Below are 19,997 nucleotides of genomic sequence, written 5' to 3'. Positions count from 1 at the left end.
CAAAAGGACACCCTTTAGAACTGGCCATAGACAACATTTTTTGATTATCAATCTTTAAAGTGATTGCTCTACTGAAAACTGCCTCAGCTATACAGAAAAGCAAAGGAGATAATGGAGCCTCTTGTCTAACCCCTCTACTATAAGAGAAATAACTAGCAAGGTTATGATTAAACCTAATAGAAAGCATAGCAGATTTCGGAATCAATCGAATCCAAGAAGATAAAATACTATGAAATCGAAAGTGCTTTACCGCTTCCAGCAAAAAATCCCAACTAAATATCAGAAGCTTTTTTTATATCTATTTTGAAAGCAACATCCCCCTCTGGCTGTTTTAGAAAGCATGTTTATTCCTTCAGAAGCAATACAAATACTTTCTTTAACAGATACAATCCTACTAGCCACTGCCACCAACCTATCCACAATCTTGTAAATACCATTAGAAATGTTCTTTCTTTTTACTGCATCTTAAAAAAAAGAAGTGTTTTTCCTTAAAGAGAAGAGATTCAATCTCATCAGGAGGAGTAGTATCCAAATCTTGTTGAATATCACCCAAAATCTGTTTTTTAGCTATAACCAATCCTGAAATTCCCAAAAACAGATTTATTCCAAATTTTGAGAGCTTGTTTCAGATTCTGTAACTTCTTTTGGAAAACAAACATAGGACATCCAAAAACAGCTTCAGACCCAGCTTGTTTGATCATTTCTTTACAGCCAAGATGCTTTAACCATATTTTCTAAGTTATTTTTAAATGTTCTATTTTATCCACCCTAAGTATTAGAAGTTACTTTTTTGGTTTGCGTTATTTGATGCGTTAGCCTTATTCTTCATTTGTTAGAAGCCTTGTTGTTCATTTGTTAGAAGTTGTTCTTGTCTCTGAATTATCTGAGCTTATGCTGTTCCGTTTAACCTATATTGTTAACGTAAGTACTTTGGCATATGAAACGTCTAATGTATGATTGAGGAATGCTAGTACATTCCTAGAAAATTTGTGTGGCCTTAATTTAGTCTCACAAAACTGGTTTGAGATGATGGATGTTTCCTAGTTATATATTTTGATTTGATCGCATGTCTACTTGATTAGAGACTAAACAACCACCTTTTAAGTTGCAATTGTCAACTTTAAAATTGATTTCAATTACGCCAGGCTAGGGTGACCCCAATTAAGGTGGCTTTCCAATATTTAGTGATATTATGTTTTGATACTTGTTAACTCCAAATGCATGCATGATCAACCATTTCAAGCAGGATTCTGAGAATGATCACATCTACCACTCGGAACTCTTTACACTGACAAAGCGGATGGCTAGAGGCGAACCTTACAAGCTTTCCTTCACTGTACCTATATTTGAACCACATCCACCACAATATTATATCCATGCTGTTTCTGATTCATGGCTTCATGCCGAGGCATTCTACACTATTACTTTTCATAATTTACCATTGCCAGAGGTATTAGTGTTCATTACTTTCTTTTTCTTTTTTTTTTCTAGACCTATTTCTTGGCAACTGTTCATGGTATTTTGTTTCTCACTTGAAAATATTTTCTTTAGGCTCGTACGTCTCATACAGAACTCCTTGATTTAAAACCTCTTCCTGTGTCTTCTCTCGGCAACAATGCTTATGAAGCATTGTATAAATTTTCACATTTTAATCCGATACAAACACAGGTATGTTATATTTTCCATATTACAAAGTTTGTTAGCTGATGCACTGTGGGCTTAAATACATAAACGACATATTAAGACTGTTCTGTTACGTCTTTAATGGAATTGGGCAGAGTTTTCATACCTTGTATCACACGGACAATAATGTTCTGTTAGGAGCTCCAACTGGAAGTGGAAAAACTATATCTGCTGAGCTTGCTATGCTTCGTCTTTTCAATACTCAGCCTGATATGAAGGTTTGTACTCAAATTTGTTAATGCATTTTGAGTAAGAGCATGGACCTAAGGTGCTTGCTCTTGGTAACTACTTAAGGTGCTTACTTATGTACTGTCTTGAGACTAAGTGAAAGAATAGCATACATTGTACATGACGTTTATTAATTTGTAGAAATAAATGTCAAACTTTGTTTATATATTGTTTAATTTTTTCACTATTGATAATCTTTGATGTTTTCTTTAAGAAATACATTATCTTATGAAGTGTATAACCTACTTTGCTTATTTAACAAACAGGTTATTTATATAGCTCCTTTGAAAGCTATTGTCAGGGAAAGAATGAGTGATTGGCAAAAGCGTCTTGTGTCTCAACTAAGGAAAAAAATGGTACTAATGTTTTTAAGGAGAAACAAATATTTATAAAACGTACACGGTGTTGGTGGTAATGATATCATATTTTTCATCAGGTTGAAATGACTGGAGACTATACTCCCGATTTGATGGCTCTTTTGTCAGCCGATATCATCATATCTACTCCTGAAAAGTGGGATGGAATTAGTCGTAATTGGCATACCCGTAGTTATGTCACAAAGGTGAATCAATATATGACTTCAGAGTTTGTGGATGTGTATTTTGGGAAACTTTTTATTTTATCCTTGCTGTAATTTTGTTCTATATAACACATACATTGATTTTAATACTAGGTTTATGTATTTAAGAACAATCCCATAATCATAGGGATTTGTCTCCTTAGAATTAGCTGTCCATACTTCTTAAAATAACCAATGGGTTCATGTATTTATAGGCCCGATGACCTCATAATTGATACAATAAAGTAGAATATTATTCCTTCTAAACTTGATAATGGTATAAGAGCTCCTAATCTTTGGGAGCCTTTAACTGTAACCGTAGAACACAACCTTCATTGCTACACAACAGTGACTCCTATCACGTACTTAATTGTTGCACAATCTGCCGTACTGATCTCACCCATGTATGATGGCTAAGATCGTGAATCATGGTTTGGAAACTGAGGACAAATCCCAGACTCGGTAGAGAATTGCAGAATGTTCATTTCGCTTCTTGGTTAAATGGAAAGAATAATTATGACACTTTATTTATCAAACATTCAGGTTCAAGGTGAGTAACAATATTGTTTGTATATGTAGATGGATTATTATAACTGAGGTTGAAAAAAGGAAAAACAAATGTTAATTCAATGCCTTGCCAAAAAATTTGAGATTAACAATCTACATATCTCAACAATATATTATAGACTTGCTTAAAAAAATAGGTAAGTCAGCTTGTCGGCCAACTAGTACTCTCGTTGATCTAAATAGAAAGTTGGGAAGTGTAGAGGAGGATATTGCCATGGGTAAGAAAATGTATCAAAGACAGGTAGGTAGGCTTATTTACTTGTTACTAGACCAAACATTGCTTTTGTTATGAGTCTAGTTAGCCAGTTTATGCACCAACCAAAGCAGACGCATTTGCAAGTTGCTCAAAGAATTGTTTAGTATTTAAAAGGGACTCCAAGAAGAGGGATTTTATTCAAAAAAAATAGAGTGAAAATCTTAAAGCATATACCAATGCACATTATGTGGGGTCAATTGTGGGCAGGTGACCTACTGTTGGATATCGGGCAAAAAACATACTATAGTAGCTGGATCGAGTGCTTCAAGCATTGGCCCAAGGAGTATGTAAACTTCTATGATGGAATAGTATAAATATAGTGAGACTAATGTATAAGATTAATCTCCCTTGTGTAGAAAATACACATAGGGGTTGTATTTGTAATAAAGAAAATATGGGCTAAGCCCAAAATACACATGAAGAATAATAACAATAGAAATTGAAAATAAGATAGAGATAAGATATCTTAACACTCCCCCTCAAGTTGGTACATACAAATCGTATGTACCAAGTTTGTTACAAATATAACCAATTTTCTGTCCCCGTCAAGATTTAGTGAAAATATATGCTAACTGATCACTTGAGTTAATGAACCCAATCTTGATGTCTCTAGATACAATCTTTTCTCGAATGAAATGACAACTAATCTCAATATGTTTGGTGCTCTCATGAAATACAAGATTAGAACTGCTACGAAGAGCAGCTTGATTGTTACATATAAGTGTCATTTCATTAAACATCTCCAAATTGTAACTCTTTAAGCAATTGCTTAAACCAAACAAGCTTACAAGTGGTTGAAGCCATAGCTCTATATTCTTCTTATGCACTAGATCTGGCCACAACACCTTGTTTCTCAATGGAGACACAATATTCGGACGTAGATATTCTTCAGAAGGAGATCCTGTTCAAGAAGCATCTGAATAACAAACAACCCTTGTATGGTTATTAGAACCATATAACAACCATTTTCCAAGATATCCTTTAATGTACTTTAATATATGAATGACTGCATTCCAGTGATCTTCACATGGGGAATTAAGAAATTGGGTTATCACACTGGCTGCAAAGGAAATGTTAGGACGAGTAACTGTAAGATAATTCAATATCCCAACTAATCTTCTATATTGTTCGAGATCTGCCATAGGCTCCTAATGTGGTAGACATTTAGTATTGGGATCCATGGGTGTGTCAACAAATTTTGAATTCATCAACTCAGTTTCCTCCAAAATATCCCGTGCATACTTCCTTTGAGAAATAACAATACCATCTTTATTGGATTGTGCCACCTCAATACCCAAGAAATATTTGAGTTTTTCAAGATCTTTGGTCTGAAAATGATCACAAAGATGTTGTTTCATCTGAAAAATGCCATGGTTATCATCGCCAGTATGAACAATTTCATCAACATAGACTATCAAGTAGACACATGTAGCATAAAAGACTAAATGCATGCCCCTCACTAAGTCATACCAAATATTTGAACAACATTGCTAAATTTTCCAAACCAGGTCCTAAGAGACTGTTTTAGGCCATATAAAGATTTGCGAAGATGACATACCAACCAGAACACTCCCCCTGAGTAACAAATCCAGGAAGTTGCTTCATATAAATCTCTTCTTGCAAATCGCTATTGAGGAACGCGTTTTTAACATCCAGTTGATAAAGAGGTCATTGTTGAAGAGCAACCATGATGATAAATAAACGAACAAAAGCCATCTTCGCCATGGGAGAAAATATAGTGAAACTAGGTATGGGATTAATCTCCCTTGTGTAGAAAATACACGTAGGAATTTATAATAAAGAAAATATGGGCTAAGCCCAAAATACACATTAAGAATAATAACAATAGAAACTGAAAATACGATAGAGTAAGATATCTAATGATATCTTAACAAAGATAAATTGCGATGAACTTATTAGTTATATATTGACAATAAGTCTACAATTAGTATTAGCACATGACCCTGTGAAACATGAGAACTAAACATATCGGGTGAACAAACATTTTATCAAGGAAAAGCTAGACAATAACTTTGAAAAATGATATCCAAGCTGGTAATTGAGAACACTTACTCATGAGGGGTAGTGTGAAAACCGTGGACCGTGGTGCTCATTGTGTATTTTAGAAGCCTTATATTTTATCCTTGTGTATAAAAATAATCCCATAATGACAATAATTTGTCTCTTTAGAATTAGCTATCCATATTTTCTAAAATAACTAGTAGGTTCATGTATTTATAGGTGCAATGACATACTAATTGATACAAAAAAAGTTGAACATTATTCCTCCTAAATTTGAGAAATACTAATGGTATGCTAGGAATATAATTTGAATTATTTCATTAATTAAAATAGCTAACTTAACCACTTTTTTTTGTATTGATGAATTTGTTCCTTGTTTCTTATATATAGGTTCACTAGTAATATTATTAATCTAACTATATAAATGTTGATGTCATCTACTTCACATATTAATCTTGATGCAAATGATCCATAGGTTGGACTTATGATTTTGGATGAGATTCACTTATTGGGAGCAGATCGTGGGCCAATCCTTGAGGTATATGCTTATGAATGGTGACAATATATTAGTGACTACCTCATTATTTTATCTTATTTCTTTATAGCATATTGGGTACTATGAATTCTTTATTAAAATTAGAGATGGCGATTAGGAGCAATATTTTTGTTTTGGTAATTTCTTTTAAGAAATTCTTTCCCTTGAAAAATAGCAAACTGTATAAGAGAAATTGTTTTATTGATACTATGAAACATTACATTAGTCTATATAAGGAACTTTGACCCTAAAGTAATGATTACAAAGAGATATCTAGAATTTTCTAACTCTAGAAGCTTGCATGAGATATTATGAAATCATTCAATTGAAAGGCCTTTTGTAAAAAGTTTTGCTGATTGAATCCCATATGGGACATAAGAAGCAGTAATAAAGCCACTATCTCATATTTTTTAATAAATTGTTTGATCTATTTCTATGTACTTAGTCCTATCACAGTGAATTGGATTGTGATTAATACTAATGGTTGATTTATTATCATAGGGTCATAGACTCTTCACATGTCACTTTAAGACCGTTTAGAGTTGTTAAAATAAATGAATGTGTATTGAGCGCATAGAGTTTTGCATTTATAGATTGGAAAATACAAAAGGATGGGCCTAAGCCCGTTACATCTAACACTTCCCCTCAAGCTGGTGCATATAAATCATATGCACCAAGCTTGTTACAAATATAATAAATTCTAGATCTATGTAAAAACGTAGTAAAAAAATCTGCTAATGTTATCGATATCAGATAACAGAGAACATAGGAGACCCCAAAAATCCTTTATAAAGTTATAAGGGAAACTATATCGGGTTATAGCGGAAAATTGTTGTAGTCAAAAGAAATATAATATATGCATTTAAAAAAAATTCAGAAATTTAATTTTAATGCAAAATGGGTATTTTCGCTGGGATGTTCTTGAAATGTCTCGATCATTAGCCATTATTGTTGCCAAAAAATATGTATATTATTTCAAAAAATATAGAGGAAGTGGAGAAGAAAAAAAGAATAAAAAATGCAGGTGGTATTTGAAAAAAGTAATATGAAAAGAAAAAAAACAGTTTTGCAATGTGCGGTAGTTGATGGTAACGACAACCGACCAGGACTAGAATTATGAACAAAGCATGTAGATTCAAAAGGTTTAAGAGGTAAAGGATGGAGTGGTTGATGGGAAAATAAAATAGAATGAAGAATTTTGTTATCTAAGACTGAATGATTGACTTATGAACACTATAAACTTGAGCATCAAATTTCAACCAATGAAGGTGAACTTTTTCATTAGTAGAGGCAGTTTTCTAGGTGAGGCAATCAACACAATGCTATAAGTCAAACTTGGGGAGTCCCAAGTGTCATAATTAAGGTCATCTAACACGTCAATGGATAGTGAAATATTGAAATAGTAAAAATCGAGGATTCAGACCCAGTTCTAGTATAAGAAGCCATGGGTAGCTGAAGGGGGAACAAAGTTCTGGAGAGAGAAGAAATGTCCCCAAAAGAAGTGATACATAAATGAGGCTCAACCACAAAGCCTTGACCATATCAGAGAGGACATGTTGGTGAGATCAGCTAGAGTGGTGCATGGATGCTCCACCACAAGTGGCTGCCTGTTATAAACGAGGAGAGAAGTGTGCACACTTCTTGGTGTGCAGCTGATCCGATGTTTGTGAGTCCAGCAGCGTAGTTGTCACCTTGGCAGGGCGATGCTGATGGTGGTGTCAACCATCAAAAGGGTGACACCGAAAGGCAGCAACAATGGTGGAATTTGCTGACAAAGGTTAGATAAGGAGGCACAACAATGAGAGAACAGAAAAAATTGAAAGAAACGTGATTTTTGAAGAAAAACTTTTGCACTGATGCAGTGAGTCTACTGCATTCAACTAGGCTCTGGGTACTGTGTGTAAATGATAAGTCATATGGTGGAATCCTTGTGTCTCAAGCACAACAAAGGAACATATGTAGAACGTACATTGCGTTTCATAGAGATGGATCTAAGCCCGTAAAGTAAAATGCATCTTACATAAGCAATAGGGAATCACTCTCTCTTGGGTTTCCCTGATTTTATTCATTAATGTCCGTTTGGTCTTGTTGATTTTTATAGGGTCGTTTTCTGTGATCTTATTTTCAAACCCGAATTCATTCTTTAAACTGGATCCATTCCCTTTTTGGTATTTGGACACGTACTTTTCTGTATAAAGATTTAGAAAATATGTTTATTCCATGCCATCTTTCTTGTGCTCTCTGCGATGTGTTTCTTCATTTCTTTAAGGAGATATTTCATTTCTGCTTTTGTAAGCATTTTTTCTCTAGTAGCATATGTTTTATCTGAAAGCTATTCACTCTAAGGGTTAATTTTCTGTGCATATTATAAGGATTTCTCTAGCTACTTAGTGACGACTGTGGAAATTTCTGTCTAGGTTATTGTATCCAGGATGAGGTATATATCATCCCAAACAGATCGACCAGTACGATTTATTGGCCTTTCTACAGCACTGGCTAATGCTGGGTAGGTTCCTTTCTCCACTTCTATGAAAATTTTTGTTCAATGTAAATGATTCTCATTTTCCATTTTCTTAATTTCTATGCCACTAATTTCTGTATATAATCTTGTGCTCTCCACTCTCCTTTAATATGTTACTGTTTTTCCATGTGCACTCATGATTTTCTAGTGAGTGACTTGGTATGTGTAAATGTAGGGAGAGAAAGAGCACCAGGAAAGGAGCTTTTTTGTATTAACTTATATTTCCTTGTTTAATCTCTATATGTAGTGATCTAGCTGACTGGTTAGGCGTTGAGGAAATTGGACTATTCAATTTCAAGCCAAGTGTGAGGCCTGTGCCTCTGGAAGTTCATATTCAGGTATGTGGATTTAGTGTTTCAGATAGATAACAGCTTAACTTGTCTGTTTCTTTGTCTGTCTATTATTATAAATTTCGTGTGATTAGTAGAAAGTGTGAATGAGGGTAATAGAGGAATGGAAATTTGATACGCATGTCAATGTTTCCGTATGCAAAAACTCCATACCTGTTTTCTCCTATTAAGCAAACCCCTACTGTTGCATAATCAAAATAAAAGTTTTTAAACATGTTAACATTACTTGGTTTTCTTATAGGGTTATCCTGGAAAGTATTATTGCCCAAGGATGAACAGCATGAATAAACCAGCATATGCTGCAATATGCACACATTCACCTGCAAAACCAGTTCTTATATTTGTCTCATCCCGACGCCAGACGAGACTTACTGCACTTGACCTAATTCAGGTGCAGATTCAATCTCATGTGAGAAATAATATTTATTCCATTATGGATTGCTGTTATTAATCTTTCTTGTTCGTGATTCAAGTTTGCTGCGTCGGATGAACAATCAAGACAGTTTCTTAGTTTGCCTGAGGAAACCCTGCAGATGGTTCTGTCTCAAGTCTCTGACCAAAACCTTAGGCATACTTTGCAATTTGGCATTGGATTACATCATGCTGGCCTGAATGACAAAGACAGATCACTAGTTGAGGAACTCTTTGGAAACAACAAAATTCAGGCATACTTTTGTTGCCTTAAAAATTGACATTTGTCATTTCCTATATTGAGAAAAAGAAATTGAAAGTTACATTATTTTTGCTTGCCCATAATTGGTTAGTTTTATAATATTGTGCAGATATTAGTTTGTACCAGCACATTGGCTTGGGGTGTGAATCTTCCAGCTCATCTGGTGATTATCAAGGTGATATTGCTAGAGGTGTTTCCTTTTATGCTAATTGTTGGCAATCGTATTGATGTTGCCTTTTCTGGTGTCAAGCCTGTTTGGTTTTCATTTATGGGATTGTTAACTACTTATCATTCATGTATGTTCTAGCTGCTGTCTCTTTGCTTTGTATTATAATTGGATTTTTATGAGAGGTTTTCTTTCCTGAAAAGCTTTCCCTTGAGTGCTGTTCAAATATCCAATGGCATTTCCAAGAGAATGGCTAATATAATTCTTCTAAATTACAATTCTAAGTATACATTTCTGATTGTTAGATATATTATTGGATTATGTTAGGTTTCTTTGATTAAAGAAACCAAAACTGCATCACTAATCACTCACAGACAGCACACACAAAACCAGATGAGACTGAAATACTTCTTTTATTTGCTATTCAACACACCTCCAACACATACAGTGCCACGGGATAATGTTTCCCTTCTCACAGGAGGAGACTAATGATCCCGTTCCTATTTCTCAAATTCAAAAAAACTCCTTTACACAAACATAGACCCACTCTAAATAGCCTTCCACCAGGGACGACTATCACATCTTAACTGTCTAACCAACCAACTAACCCCCAACTAACTACTTGTCTAACCTACAAAATTCATTATATTTTGTCTTGGTTTTCTCTGATCTCACCGCGGTACCACAGTGGTAGCATACTGTTTGACCTGTCTTTTCATCTATCCTTTTAGCATGGTATCAAAAGCCTAAGGAGAAGAGGACTCAAATCTGTGGTTTTCCTATGGTTCCAAGTATCATAGGAGTAAAAATTTTAGATTCTGTTTTCAGTTTTTTTCCTTGCCACGCTGTTTATGTTGAGACACTGTTCACCAATGCTGTCACAGTTGACTGCGGACAACTTTTTGACAAGCCTTTTCCAGACCGTGTAGCTGTTTCATCGTTGATGACACTTTCTATTGAGCTTTTTTCCAGCTAGTGTTATTGTTTAAGGCTGCTGTTTTTTCAGTGATACAACTGGTGTTCTTTTTCATCACCAACATTTTCTGTCTAGTTTTTTTTTTTGTTGAGCTTTTTCCACTCGGCAACCACCTTGCTATGCAATGACCATTTCTTCTCTCCGTCAGCCTCCTAGTGGTTTTCTTCCTTGCCGATGACCATTTGTGCTCTCCGACAGCGTTTTAGTGGTTTTCTTTCTAGCCACTGTTGCACTCTTTGATGTTTTAGGTGGTGATGCAGGTTGTTTTTTGCATCACGGTTTACTAACACGGAAGGCAAAAAAAGTGGCGCAGGAGAAGAAAACTCCATTTGCAAGGATGGTGGGACAGGGCAAAAGAAAGAACACTAATTATCTCTTTTTTTTTTTATGTTAGTAGGGTGAAAGCCCAAATGATAATTTTGTTGCAAATTGGGTCATATCTGAACCAACAAAAATATTATAATTTAACCTAATACTTTCACACTCTACCCACACCTCTCCATATTTTTCTCCAGTCTCATTGCCGCTGCTTGTGCTGACCTCAATGTTCATTGCTGCTCACTGCTGCCCCCCTCGCCATTTTTTAAAGTTATCTATATTCATACATTGTATTTCTTTTGACTATAATGCTTCTGCCATAACTTGTTATATTTTTCGTTTTTCAATATCGATAACACTGTTTGGTAGAGAAATACCTTACCAAATATTTTTCATTTGATATTATTTTGTTCTTATTACTGGGTTTGTTCTTCTATATAAATAGGAATACCCATGACTTGAAAGGAATAATTTGGAAGAAAGAAGATTCTTATTTTTGTTAATTCCACGTGAAACCGTACATCAACTTCTCCATATATAGAGAACTCAAACCCTAAAGTAATAATTACAATAGATCTCTAGAATCTTCTAAAAGCTTCTAATAGTTTCTAATAACTTCTATTAATACATTTAATATACTACCAACAACTTTTAATATTGCATTTAATATTCAACTAACAACACCATTTCCACTCAAGACACAGAATTCTTCTATTCCTTCTCAATTTCTCTCTTCTCAACAAAATACTACTGTCATACTATTTCTATTATTATTATTAGTATTATTATTATTATATTATTATTATTATTATTCCTTTTTTAATTTCACAACAAATTCATTAATTTTACCTGTGTGGGCTGAATAGCAAAGCAAACTCATTTTTCTTATTATTGCGTAAACCTTGTGGTGGTGGGGGTAGGGATACTATTTTGTTCTTGGCTTGTAAGATTTTGGGATCCTTGACCATGTCAAGGGTGCGTCCATGACTCCTACCACTTCTTTTATTATTAACTAGTTAAACACATGCACTATGCACTTGTATGTTCATTTTTTTTTTTCATAATAAGAAAATATTGTAAAATTATTATTATTAATATGATAAAAATAAACAAATACTTTTTACTATTTACTGTATATAGATTTTTATTTATTTTGTTGGTAATTTTTTTTATTATAGATAGTTGCTTTAGTTAAAAAAATATTTGTTTAAAAAAGGTCATTTAAAGGATAAAATTGGTAAGGTAATTGTTTTAATTTTAAAAAACAATTATTTAATAGGTAAAATTAGTAGAAAAAACATTTTTCATACTAGAAGGCAGAATCCCCTTTATATAATGGTATAGATAGTATAATAAAATCCTATTGTATTTGGATATTCTACTAAGTGTGAGGTGAACCAGAACCACCATTTGGGAACATGATATTTTGTAAACTTTCCTTGTGTACCAATTAAATACTAACAACTCAGGAAAATGAGCTGTCACAATGATGTTGACAGGAAAAACTGTCACAGTTATGCTGACAGGAAAGTGGGATAAAATATTTGAATCTCTCCTGGTGTTTATCTTCAACATTTTATTTCAACAATACTTTGCATCTTTTGCAGGGAACTGAGTACTATGATGGAAAAGCAAAGAGGTATGTTGATTTTCCAATCACTGATATTTTGCAAATGATGGGTCGTGCTGGACGCCCTCAGTTTGATCAACATGGGAAAGCTGTTATTCTTGTTCATGAACCCAAGAAGAGCTTCTATAAAAAGGTCAAAATTGAGATTGCTGATTATATTTATCTTTTCATTTTTAGCCTAATGTGCTGAGAATATTGTTTTCTCTTTTATGTTGCAGTTCTTGTATGAACCCTTTCCTGTTGAGAGCAGTTTGAGGGAGTATTTGCACAATCACATTAACGCTGAAATTATTTCTGGAACCATTTGTCATAAACAAGACGCAGTGCATTATCTTACATGGACATACTTATTTCGTAGACTGGTAAGTACTAATTGGTCATATGCTTTTTCTCAAAATTTTCAGAGTCATTTAGTATTAGTATTACAAATATTAACTTTACTTGAAAAATGTAAGAAAATAAAGAATTATTTATTGATAACATTGAATATAGTAAAGACTGGATGCGATTAATCTCCCTTAATACACATATGTTACTGTATTTATAATAAAGGAAATAAGGAATAATAACAAAGTAACTGAAGTTAAAAGATAATGATAAGATATGTAATAATCTAAGATATCTAACACTCCTCCTCAAGCTGGTGCATACAAATTGTATGTATAAAGTTTGTTACAAATATAATTAATTATCAGTCCTCGTGAAAATAGATGTTAACTAATCACTTGAGTTAATGAACTTAGTTTCAATGTGTTTGGTCCTCTCATGAGAGACAGGATTAGAACTAATATGAAGAACAACTTGGTTATCACATATAAGTGTCATTTGAGTGACATTTCCAAATTGTAACTCTCTAAGCATTTGCTTAAGCCAATCTAGTTCACAAGTGTCTGAGGCCATAGCTCTATATGAATAACAACATCTGAATAACAAACAACTCATTTATGGTTATTGAAACCATATAACAATTCTTTTTCCAGGAGATCCTTTAATGTATTTTAATATACGGATGATTGCATTACAATTATCTTCACATTGGAGAATTAAGAAATTTGCCTACCACACTGACTGAAAGGAAATGTCAGGACGAGTAAATATAAGATAATTCAATTTCCCAACTTCTATACTGCACAGGATCTAACATGGGCTCCTCTTGATTTGGTAGAAGTTTGTATTAGGTAATCAACCCAGTTTCCTCCAAAATATCCAATGCATACTTCTTTTGAGATAAAGCAATACCATCGTTGGATTGTGCCACATAAATACCCAAGAAATATCTGAGTTTGCCAAGATCTTTGGTTTGAAAATGGTGGTTAGATGTTTTATTTGGGAGATCTCATGGTTGTCACTGCATGTAAGAACAATGTTATCAACATATACTATCAAGTAGACACATCTAGCACTCGAGTGAAGATAAAAGATTGAATGATCTACCTCACACTGAGTCATTCCAAATTGTTGAACAACGTTGCAAAATTTTCCAAACCAGACCCTAGGAGACTGTTTTAAGCCATATAAAGATTTGCGAAGACGACATACCATCCCAGAAGACCCCTTTAAGCAACAACTCCTGGAGGTTGCTCCATATAAATTTCTTCCTGCCAATCTTTATTGAGGAATGCATTTTTGACATCCAGTTGATAAGGAGATCATTGTTGAAAAATAGCCATGACTATAAATAAACGAACAAAAGCCATCTTTGCCATGGGCGAAAAAGTATCACCATAATCCAACCCAAAAAATTGTGTAACCTTAGGTCACAAGACGGGCTTTTGAGGCGATCAATAGTACCATCAAGACCAACCTTGATGGCAAAAACCCATCTACAACAAACAACAAATTTCCCATACAGTAATGGGATAAGCTCCCAAATTCCACTATTCTGAAGAGCACTTAGTTCATCTAGTATGGCCTATGCTAATCAGGAGGGACTAAGGCATCATGAGAGGCGTCGTAAAGAGAGTCGTTGCAGTAGGAGTAGCTGTCAGGAGAGGTGCCACTATGAGTAGCATCTCTACCCATAGATGCTACGATTCAAGCTATGATTCAGGGCGATTTGGAATGATTCGAAGATCAAATTGTTTAACACAAACACGATATGGGAGCAGAAACGAGTCTTCAAGCGATTTGTATCGTGGAGGTGGAGAATAGTATCATATCGTAATATTAGTATCGTGTATCATACTATATTCACTAAGCAAGTTCCTCTTTAAAAGGTTCCATACTAAACATTAATGAACACTAAACAAGGAGATAACAAAGATTCAATCCTTATCACTTGAATTTCTAACAAAAAAACTTGTTTGTCAATATAACCAAATCATAGTTGAATGGGATATCACCTCCACTTGGTTCTCAAGGGGTCTCGTCTTGACAACCCGGTCTTAGGCGGTCACGAGTGGAGCACACATTTTTGGCCTACCACTGACTTGAACATCGATTGTGAACAATGACAATGATGGCAGTTAACGTGGCAACGAAAATAGGGCTGCGAATATTGGGAGCTCTAATATCAACTTAAAAAATGCTAGAAAATAAAGAATTATTTTATTGATAACAATCACACCATTTACTGAAAACAGAAATTGAAATATGGTGAAATGAATAGGAAAATTCTAAGGATATTTTTTCCTAATTACTAGGGAGATATTGAGAATACTTTTATCCTAATAATATTCTATTTGCAACATCCTTCCATATCATCCCCGTCTAGAAAAATGAAAGCAATTATGGCCTGAGAAATAGAGATTTCTGGTTCAGCACTATAGCCAAGGAAATTTGATGGAAATGAAAGGTTATTGCTAAATAAGATTGCAGACAATTGGCACGTTTCATGATAGCTTAGCAATTTATAGCCAAGCGAGGTATTATAGTCATTTTAGTTGAATTTGACATGAAATTAGCAAATGGGTTGTACAAAACAGTCTCTCCCTCTATATGTGTGCATACACCATGTACATTTGTGCACACTTGTGTGTGAGTCCGGCATGTGAGAATCTTATAGCCCTTAGTTTTCTAAATAAAAAAGTTGAAATTGAGGAGGAGATAGGTGGTTAATGGGTTAAAAATATTGATGTTTGAAAGGAGGTTAATGGGTTACTGTTTATCAAATTAACTGACTGCTTGAAAGGTGAATTTTTATATAAAATTTCTGCAGGGATTTAAATAACGAACAAGAATTCTTTCTGTATTTATTGTTGTATGAGTTTTCTACATACGTGCTTAATGGGCATTTTATGACAGATGGTAAATCCTGCATACTATGGACTGGAGAATGCTGACTCCGAGTTTCTGAATTCATATTTGTCTAGGTAATGATTTGAAATCATTGCTTTTTAAGTTCATGTTATGACTTATAACTGTTTCTTTTTATCTCAGTTAGGTTGACACCCCAAAGTACATATGTCATTTGTCATTACATGAAAAATATTATTAAAGGAAAAATAAAAAATAATAAAATAAATCATGAGGGGCCCAAACCAAACCCATGAACAAAAAATTCAAGACCAAACTTCCCAAGAAGCTAAACTTCCTAAACATAGGAACTTGATATCTATTATGAAAAAAAAAAATCTAAATTGATAACCGGAGGCATGACTGTGTACCATTTAAAATCTTCCCTATTATCCAAGTCTAAATTAATCAATATATTAGCACAATGATTCCCTTCCCAAAAAATATATGAAACTTTAAACTATATCACTACAAAATTTCAAACATTTTCGCCATCTTCCTATTAGCATCCAAGGAACCATTGACGGCGATGAAATTGCTTGGCAAACCAAAGCTGAATCACACTCCATCCTGAATCACAGCTCCCATACATTCTACATACATGGAATTATGAATGCCCAAAATAGAAGAGAAGCTGCCAATGTATTTCCCTCTACTTCCTCTAAAAGACCAGGACAAGGAGCTAAACTTGGATGACCTCTAGCCGCTCCATCACTATTAGCCTTTTCAAATTTACTCTTGGAAACCTCCAAATAACTTGCATAAAGGAAGAAGATTTCCCAGGCCGAATTGAATTGATGCCAAAAAGTTTTAGAACCTTAAAACCATATTCCGTATTATGCATCTTTTTGGTTGAAAAATTACTTACAAGTCTAACCAAATTAGTAGTAGAAGGACTTGCAGTGTTTAAATCAACAGGATTTTGAAATCTTGAGTGATTTCTCATGTGCCAAATCATCCAAACAATGGCAGAAACTGCAGCCAGCCGAATGAGTTTAACCAGAGGGCTGTGTTTTTGCTTTAAAAAATTGATAAGAAGCGCAGAACTGAAATTTAGATCATTTAAAATTTGCTTCAGCCAGGACCAATTATACAGTATAGTAGACACTCAAAAACGAAATGATACAAAGATTCCTCTCCTTTTCTACGCAAGGAGCGCATTGAACAAAGATGAACACCCCTGCACTGCTGTATCAGTAGGCATTCTGTTAGGCATAATTTTCCACAAAACCAGAGACTTTGCTGGTGGAACAGCAGCTGACCAGATGATTTTACTCAAATCTGAGTGAGAGGAAACTGAAATTTCCAATTCAGGACATCCAGTCCTTCAAATATAATCAGACCCGACAAATCACCTAAGCCTGAGCAGATTGCAGTGTGGCTGAGAGCTTTACTCTGTTGTGATATGGCACAGCTACTTGCTTAGATATGCACCTTGATGAACACCCTAGTCATTCCAAAAATTGATTTTATCTCCTTTATCAAGAGTCCAAAAAGTATTTCCCAAAATATATCATAGAGGCAAAATAACTGCAATCAGAGTTCTACTGGACCCTGACCATCATACTCAACAGTTTTCCCTTTCGAAGATGCAAGTTTATTTCTCACTTTATCTGCCAGAGGCTGAAAGTAGTGTTGTAACTGTCCTCGACAGGGTTATTTTGGCTAAACAGTTTTCTTTTAACAGCCTAGTGCAGAACACATTTGAGGATTTGGAAGACAGCGGATGCATAAAAATGGATGAAGAGAAGGTGGAGCCCATGATGTTGGGTTCAATTGCATCTCAGTATTACCTCAGCTACATGACTGTATCTATGTTTGGTTCTAACATAGGTCCAGATACATCACTCGAAGTAAGACATACAATTTTACCTTTTTCGGACTTTCTGACACCTTCATTGTTTGAATTATCATTTATTTTAATTCTTTAAAATCTTAATGCATAAATTTTCCCTCATTCTGCAGGTCTTTTTGCATATCTTATCTGCTGCTTCTGAATTTGATGAACTACCTGTGCGTCATAATGAGGTAACTGTTCTAATTGCTATAAAGATTGGAGTTGATAACCTTTTAATCAAAATATTGTGAAGTTCAGACTTTTGTAAATATGTGAGGGGAGGGATATCAAACCACAAATATGTAAAATTCTAATTTATGGATTTTGTCATCATTCATTATCAATTGTACTTTGATCTCTAAAGTCAACTGCACAATAGTTACAACTTACAAGATTTGTGCCTACTTGTGTGATGATCTAATTTGTGCCTACTTGTGTGATGATCTAATTTGTGCATATAAGATTACTACAGTTTTGCTATATAGTAAGCAAGAAATTTGTTTGCTTAGTTGAAATGATCACAATTGTTGGAAATCATCAAACTAAAGTATTTAAATGGATGATAATCCTCACTTTGCAAATTGATTTTGTGGGGTTGAGTAATTTTAAGATGGTATTAAAGCTTTCTTCTATCAATTGTTCTTGGGCCAATTAGATTACAACCACCAATCTATATTATAGGACTACTTGTTAGGGTTGGCAATAGGTCAGGCTGCCTAACAGAGGCCTATGGCCTCATGTTATAATAATGTCTATTAAGTCTATAAATTAAATATAATAATATATATATATATATATATATATATTAAATTTTGTAGTTAATGTTTTTCTAAATTAATATATTCATTTCATAAATAAAATAAAATATTATAATTTATTAAATTTTTGTGACTAGACTGGATGATCTTTTTAACTAATTGGTTGTTCATTGTTTTTTTTTTGGCTTAATTAAGTGTTAAGTCTCTCATAAATTTGGGTATTTTCAGTTGAGTCTCTATTAAATTTTTTGTTGTCCATTGAATACTCAAAATTTTCAATTGTGTTCCTTTCATTTAATTTTTTCATCAATTGGGTGTCGAGGTTATTATGTTGTTCCTTCGTCTTGCTTCCTTGTCTTCATGTGTTAAGAAATTGGAGGTTTGGTAGTTAATATAATATAAGACAATATTAAAACGATAGAAGTCACTCTCACAATATTGTTTTATATTAATCACAAAATTTTACATTTTTTAACACATGGAGACAAAGAAGAAGATGACGAGACAAGATAATAGTCACCCATTTAAAATTTTTTAATACCAATAGACAGAAAAAATTTAATAGACTCAATTGAAAACATTCAAATTTATGAAGGACTTAAAACTTAAGTAAACATTTTTTATATATGAATTTCTCTCATGAAAGCATTAAGCTTTCATAGGAAAATAGCATTAAGAAAAACAAAACAAAACAAAACATAAAATTATGGAAATATTCCAGATTAACCACCAAAGCAAAGCCTTTTCTCTCCACCATAATTTGCAACGACAAAATTCTTGCAAAAGAACCTCTTGATCTGGCCACCGTGCAATCACCCAAAGAAAGAGTTGTTCCAGTTCCTCTGGCAATAGAGAATAATGCTCTAGGTTTCCTGTACTCCATGGATACTTTCACCCAACACTGGGCTTATGTTAATTTCACCATAGCTGAGATGAAGTTCTTCGTCTAGAAAAAAACCCTTGACACTCCAGGTAAAAGACTCCAAGATCCTGTTTCCTGGACATGCTTCATATCCTCCTTTGAGTAAAACCCAAATTCATAGTACCCTTTCCCTTGAGGGATGGCCTTTCACGTACCTAAAGAAGACGAAGGTTTTCTGATTTTGGAGCAAAACTCAAGATGGATCATGGGTTTTTCCCCTTTGTGAAGAGTTATGCAACCATGTAAGTGGTTCTTACAATCTTTAAAACCAGCCATGTAGTCCTCCTTGTTAATCTGCAGTATCAAGATCTCCCTTGACACAAGGAGTAGGAATTTGGCTCATGAAACGTCAAAGGTGTTATTCAAGGTCTGTGCAAAAGTTTTCTTGTTCCCCCTCATAAATTCTTCTCCACCCTTTTGACTGGCTCCACCTGGCGCAGCAGACCCATCTTCCTTTAGGCGACCCCATGATATTACAAAACTACCCATTAGCATGCTTACCAAGTCTAAGAACGCCCCAGATACAACCCCCTATCATCTCTGATTTTTGCACAGTATCCTCACTGGGATATGACTCAGGTGTATATTTACTTGGTGAAATATAAAAAAGGCCTCTAAATAGGCTAACAGGCTAGGCCATAGGCTCTGCTATTCTAATTGGCCAAGTCAAACGTTGAGTCCTACAAACTTTTTACTTGAGATCTCTAGTCCTTGGCATGATATGTGTATGTTGGAGATTCCACGTCCAGTAGTGATATGGCC

General features: G+C 34.3%; 1 protein-coding gene across 2 annotated transcripts in view; it reads left to right on the top strand.

Annotated features, from left to right (window-relative positions):
• Positions 1-19,997, top strand: part of LOC114196220 (U5 small nuclear ribonucleoprotein helicase) — a 45,182-nt gene that overhangs the window by 20,472 nt on the left and 4,713 nt on the right. For both annotated transcript variants that reach the window (XM_085667080.1, XM_028086784.2), the window contains 16 exons: positions 1,247-1,450; positions 1,552-1,668; positions 1,779-1,901; positions 2,178-2,267; positions 2,348-2,473; positions 5,791-5,853; positions 8,268-8,356; positions 8,619-8,709; positions 8,963-9,112; positions 9,195-9,386; positions 9,504-9,569; positions 12,462-12,617; positions 12,703-12,846; positions 15,728-15,795; positions 17,406-17,571; positions 17,684-17,746. In XM_085667080.1, coding sequence (XP_085523206.1) covers positions 1,247-1,450; positions 1,552-1,668; positions 1,779-1,901; positions 2,178-2,267; positions 2,348-2,473; positions 5,791-5,853; positions 8,268-8,356; positions 8,619-8,709; positions 8,963-9,112; positions 9,195-9,386; positions 9,504-9,569; positions 12,462-12,617; positions 12,703-12,846; positions 15,728-15,795; positions 17,406-17,571; positions 17,684-17,746 — 1,908 coding nt within the window. The remainder of the gene's footprint in view (positions 1-1,246; positions 1,451-1,551; positions 1,669-1,778; positions 1,902-2,177; positions 2,268-2,347; positions 2,474-5,790; positions 5,854-8,267; positions 8,357-8,618; positions 8,710-8,962; positions 9,113-9,194; positions 9,387-9,503; positions 9,570-12,461; positions 12,618-12,702; positions 12,847-15,727; positions 15,796-17,405; positions 17,572-17,683; positions 17,747-19,997) is intronic.

Source organism: Vigna unguiculata, chromosome 9 (genome assembly GCF_037176805.1).
Source record: "Vigna unguiculata cultivar grain cowpea cultivar isolate G323 ecotype 2 chromosome 9, ASM3717680v1, whole genome shotgun sequence".
Taxonomy (NCBI): Eukaryota; Viridiplantae; Streptophyta; class Magnoliopsida; order Fabales; family Fabaceae; genus Vigna; species Vigna unguiculata.
Note: the sequence above shows the minus strand (reverse complement) of the source record. Positions and strands in the feature narration are given on the sequence as shown.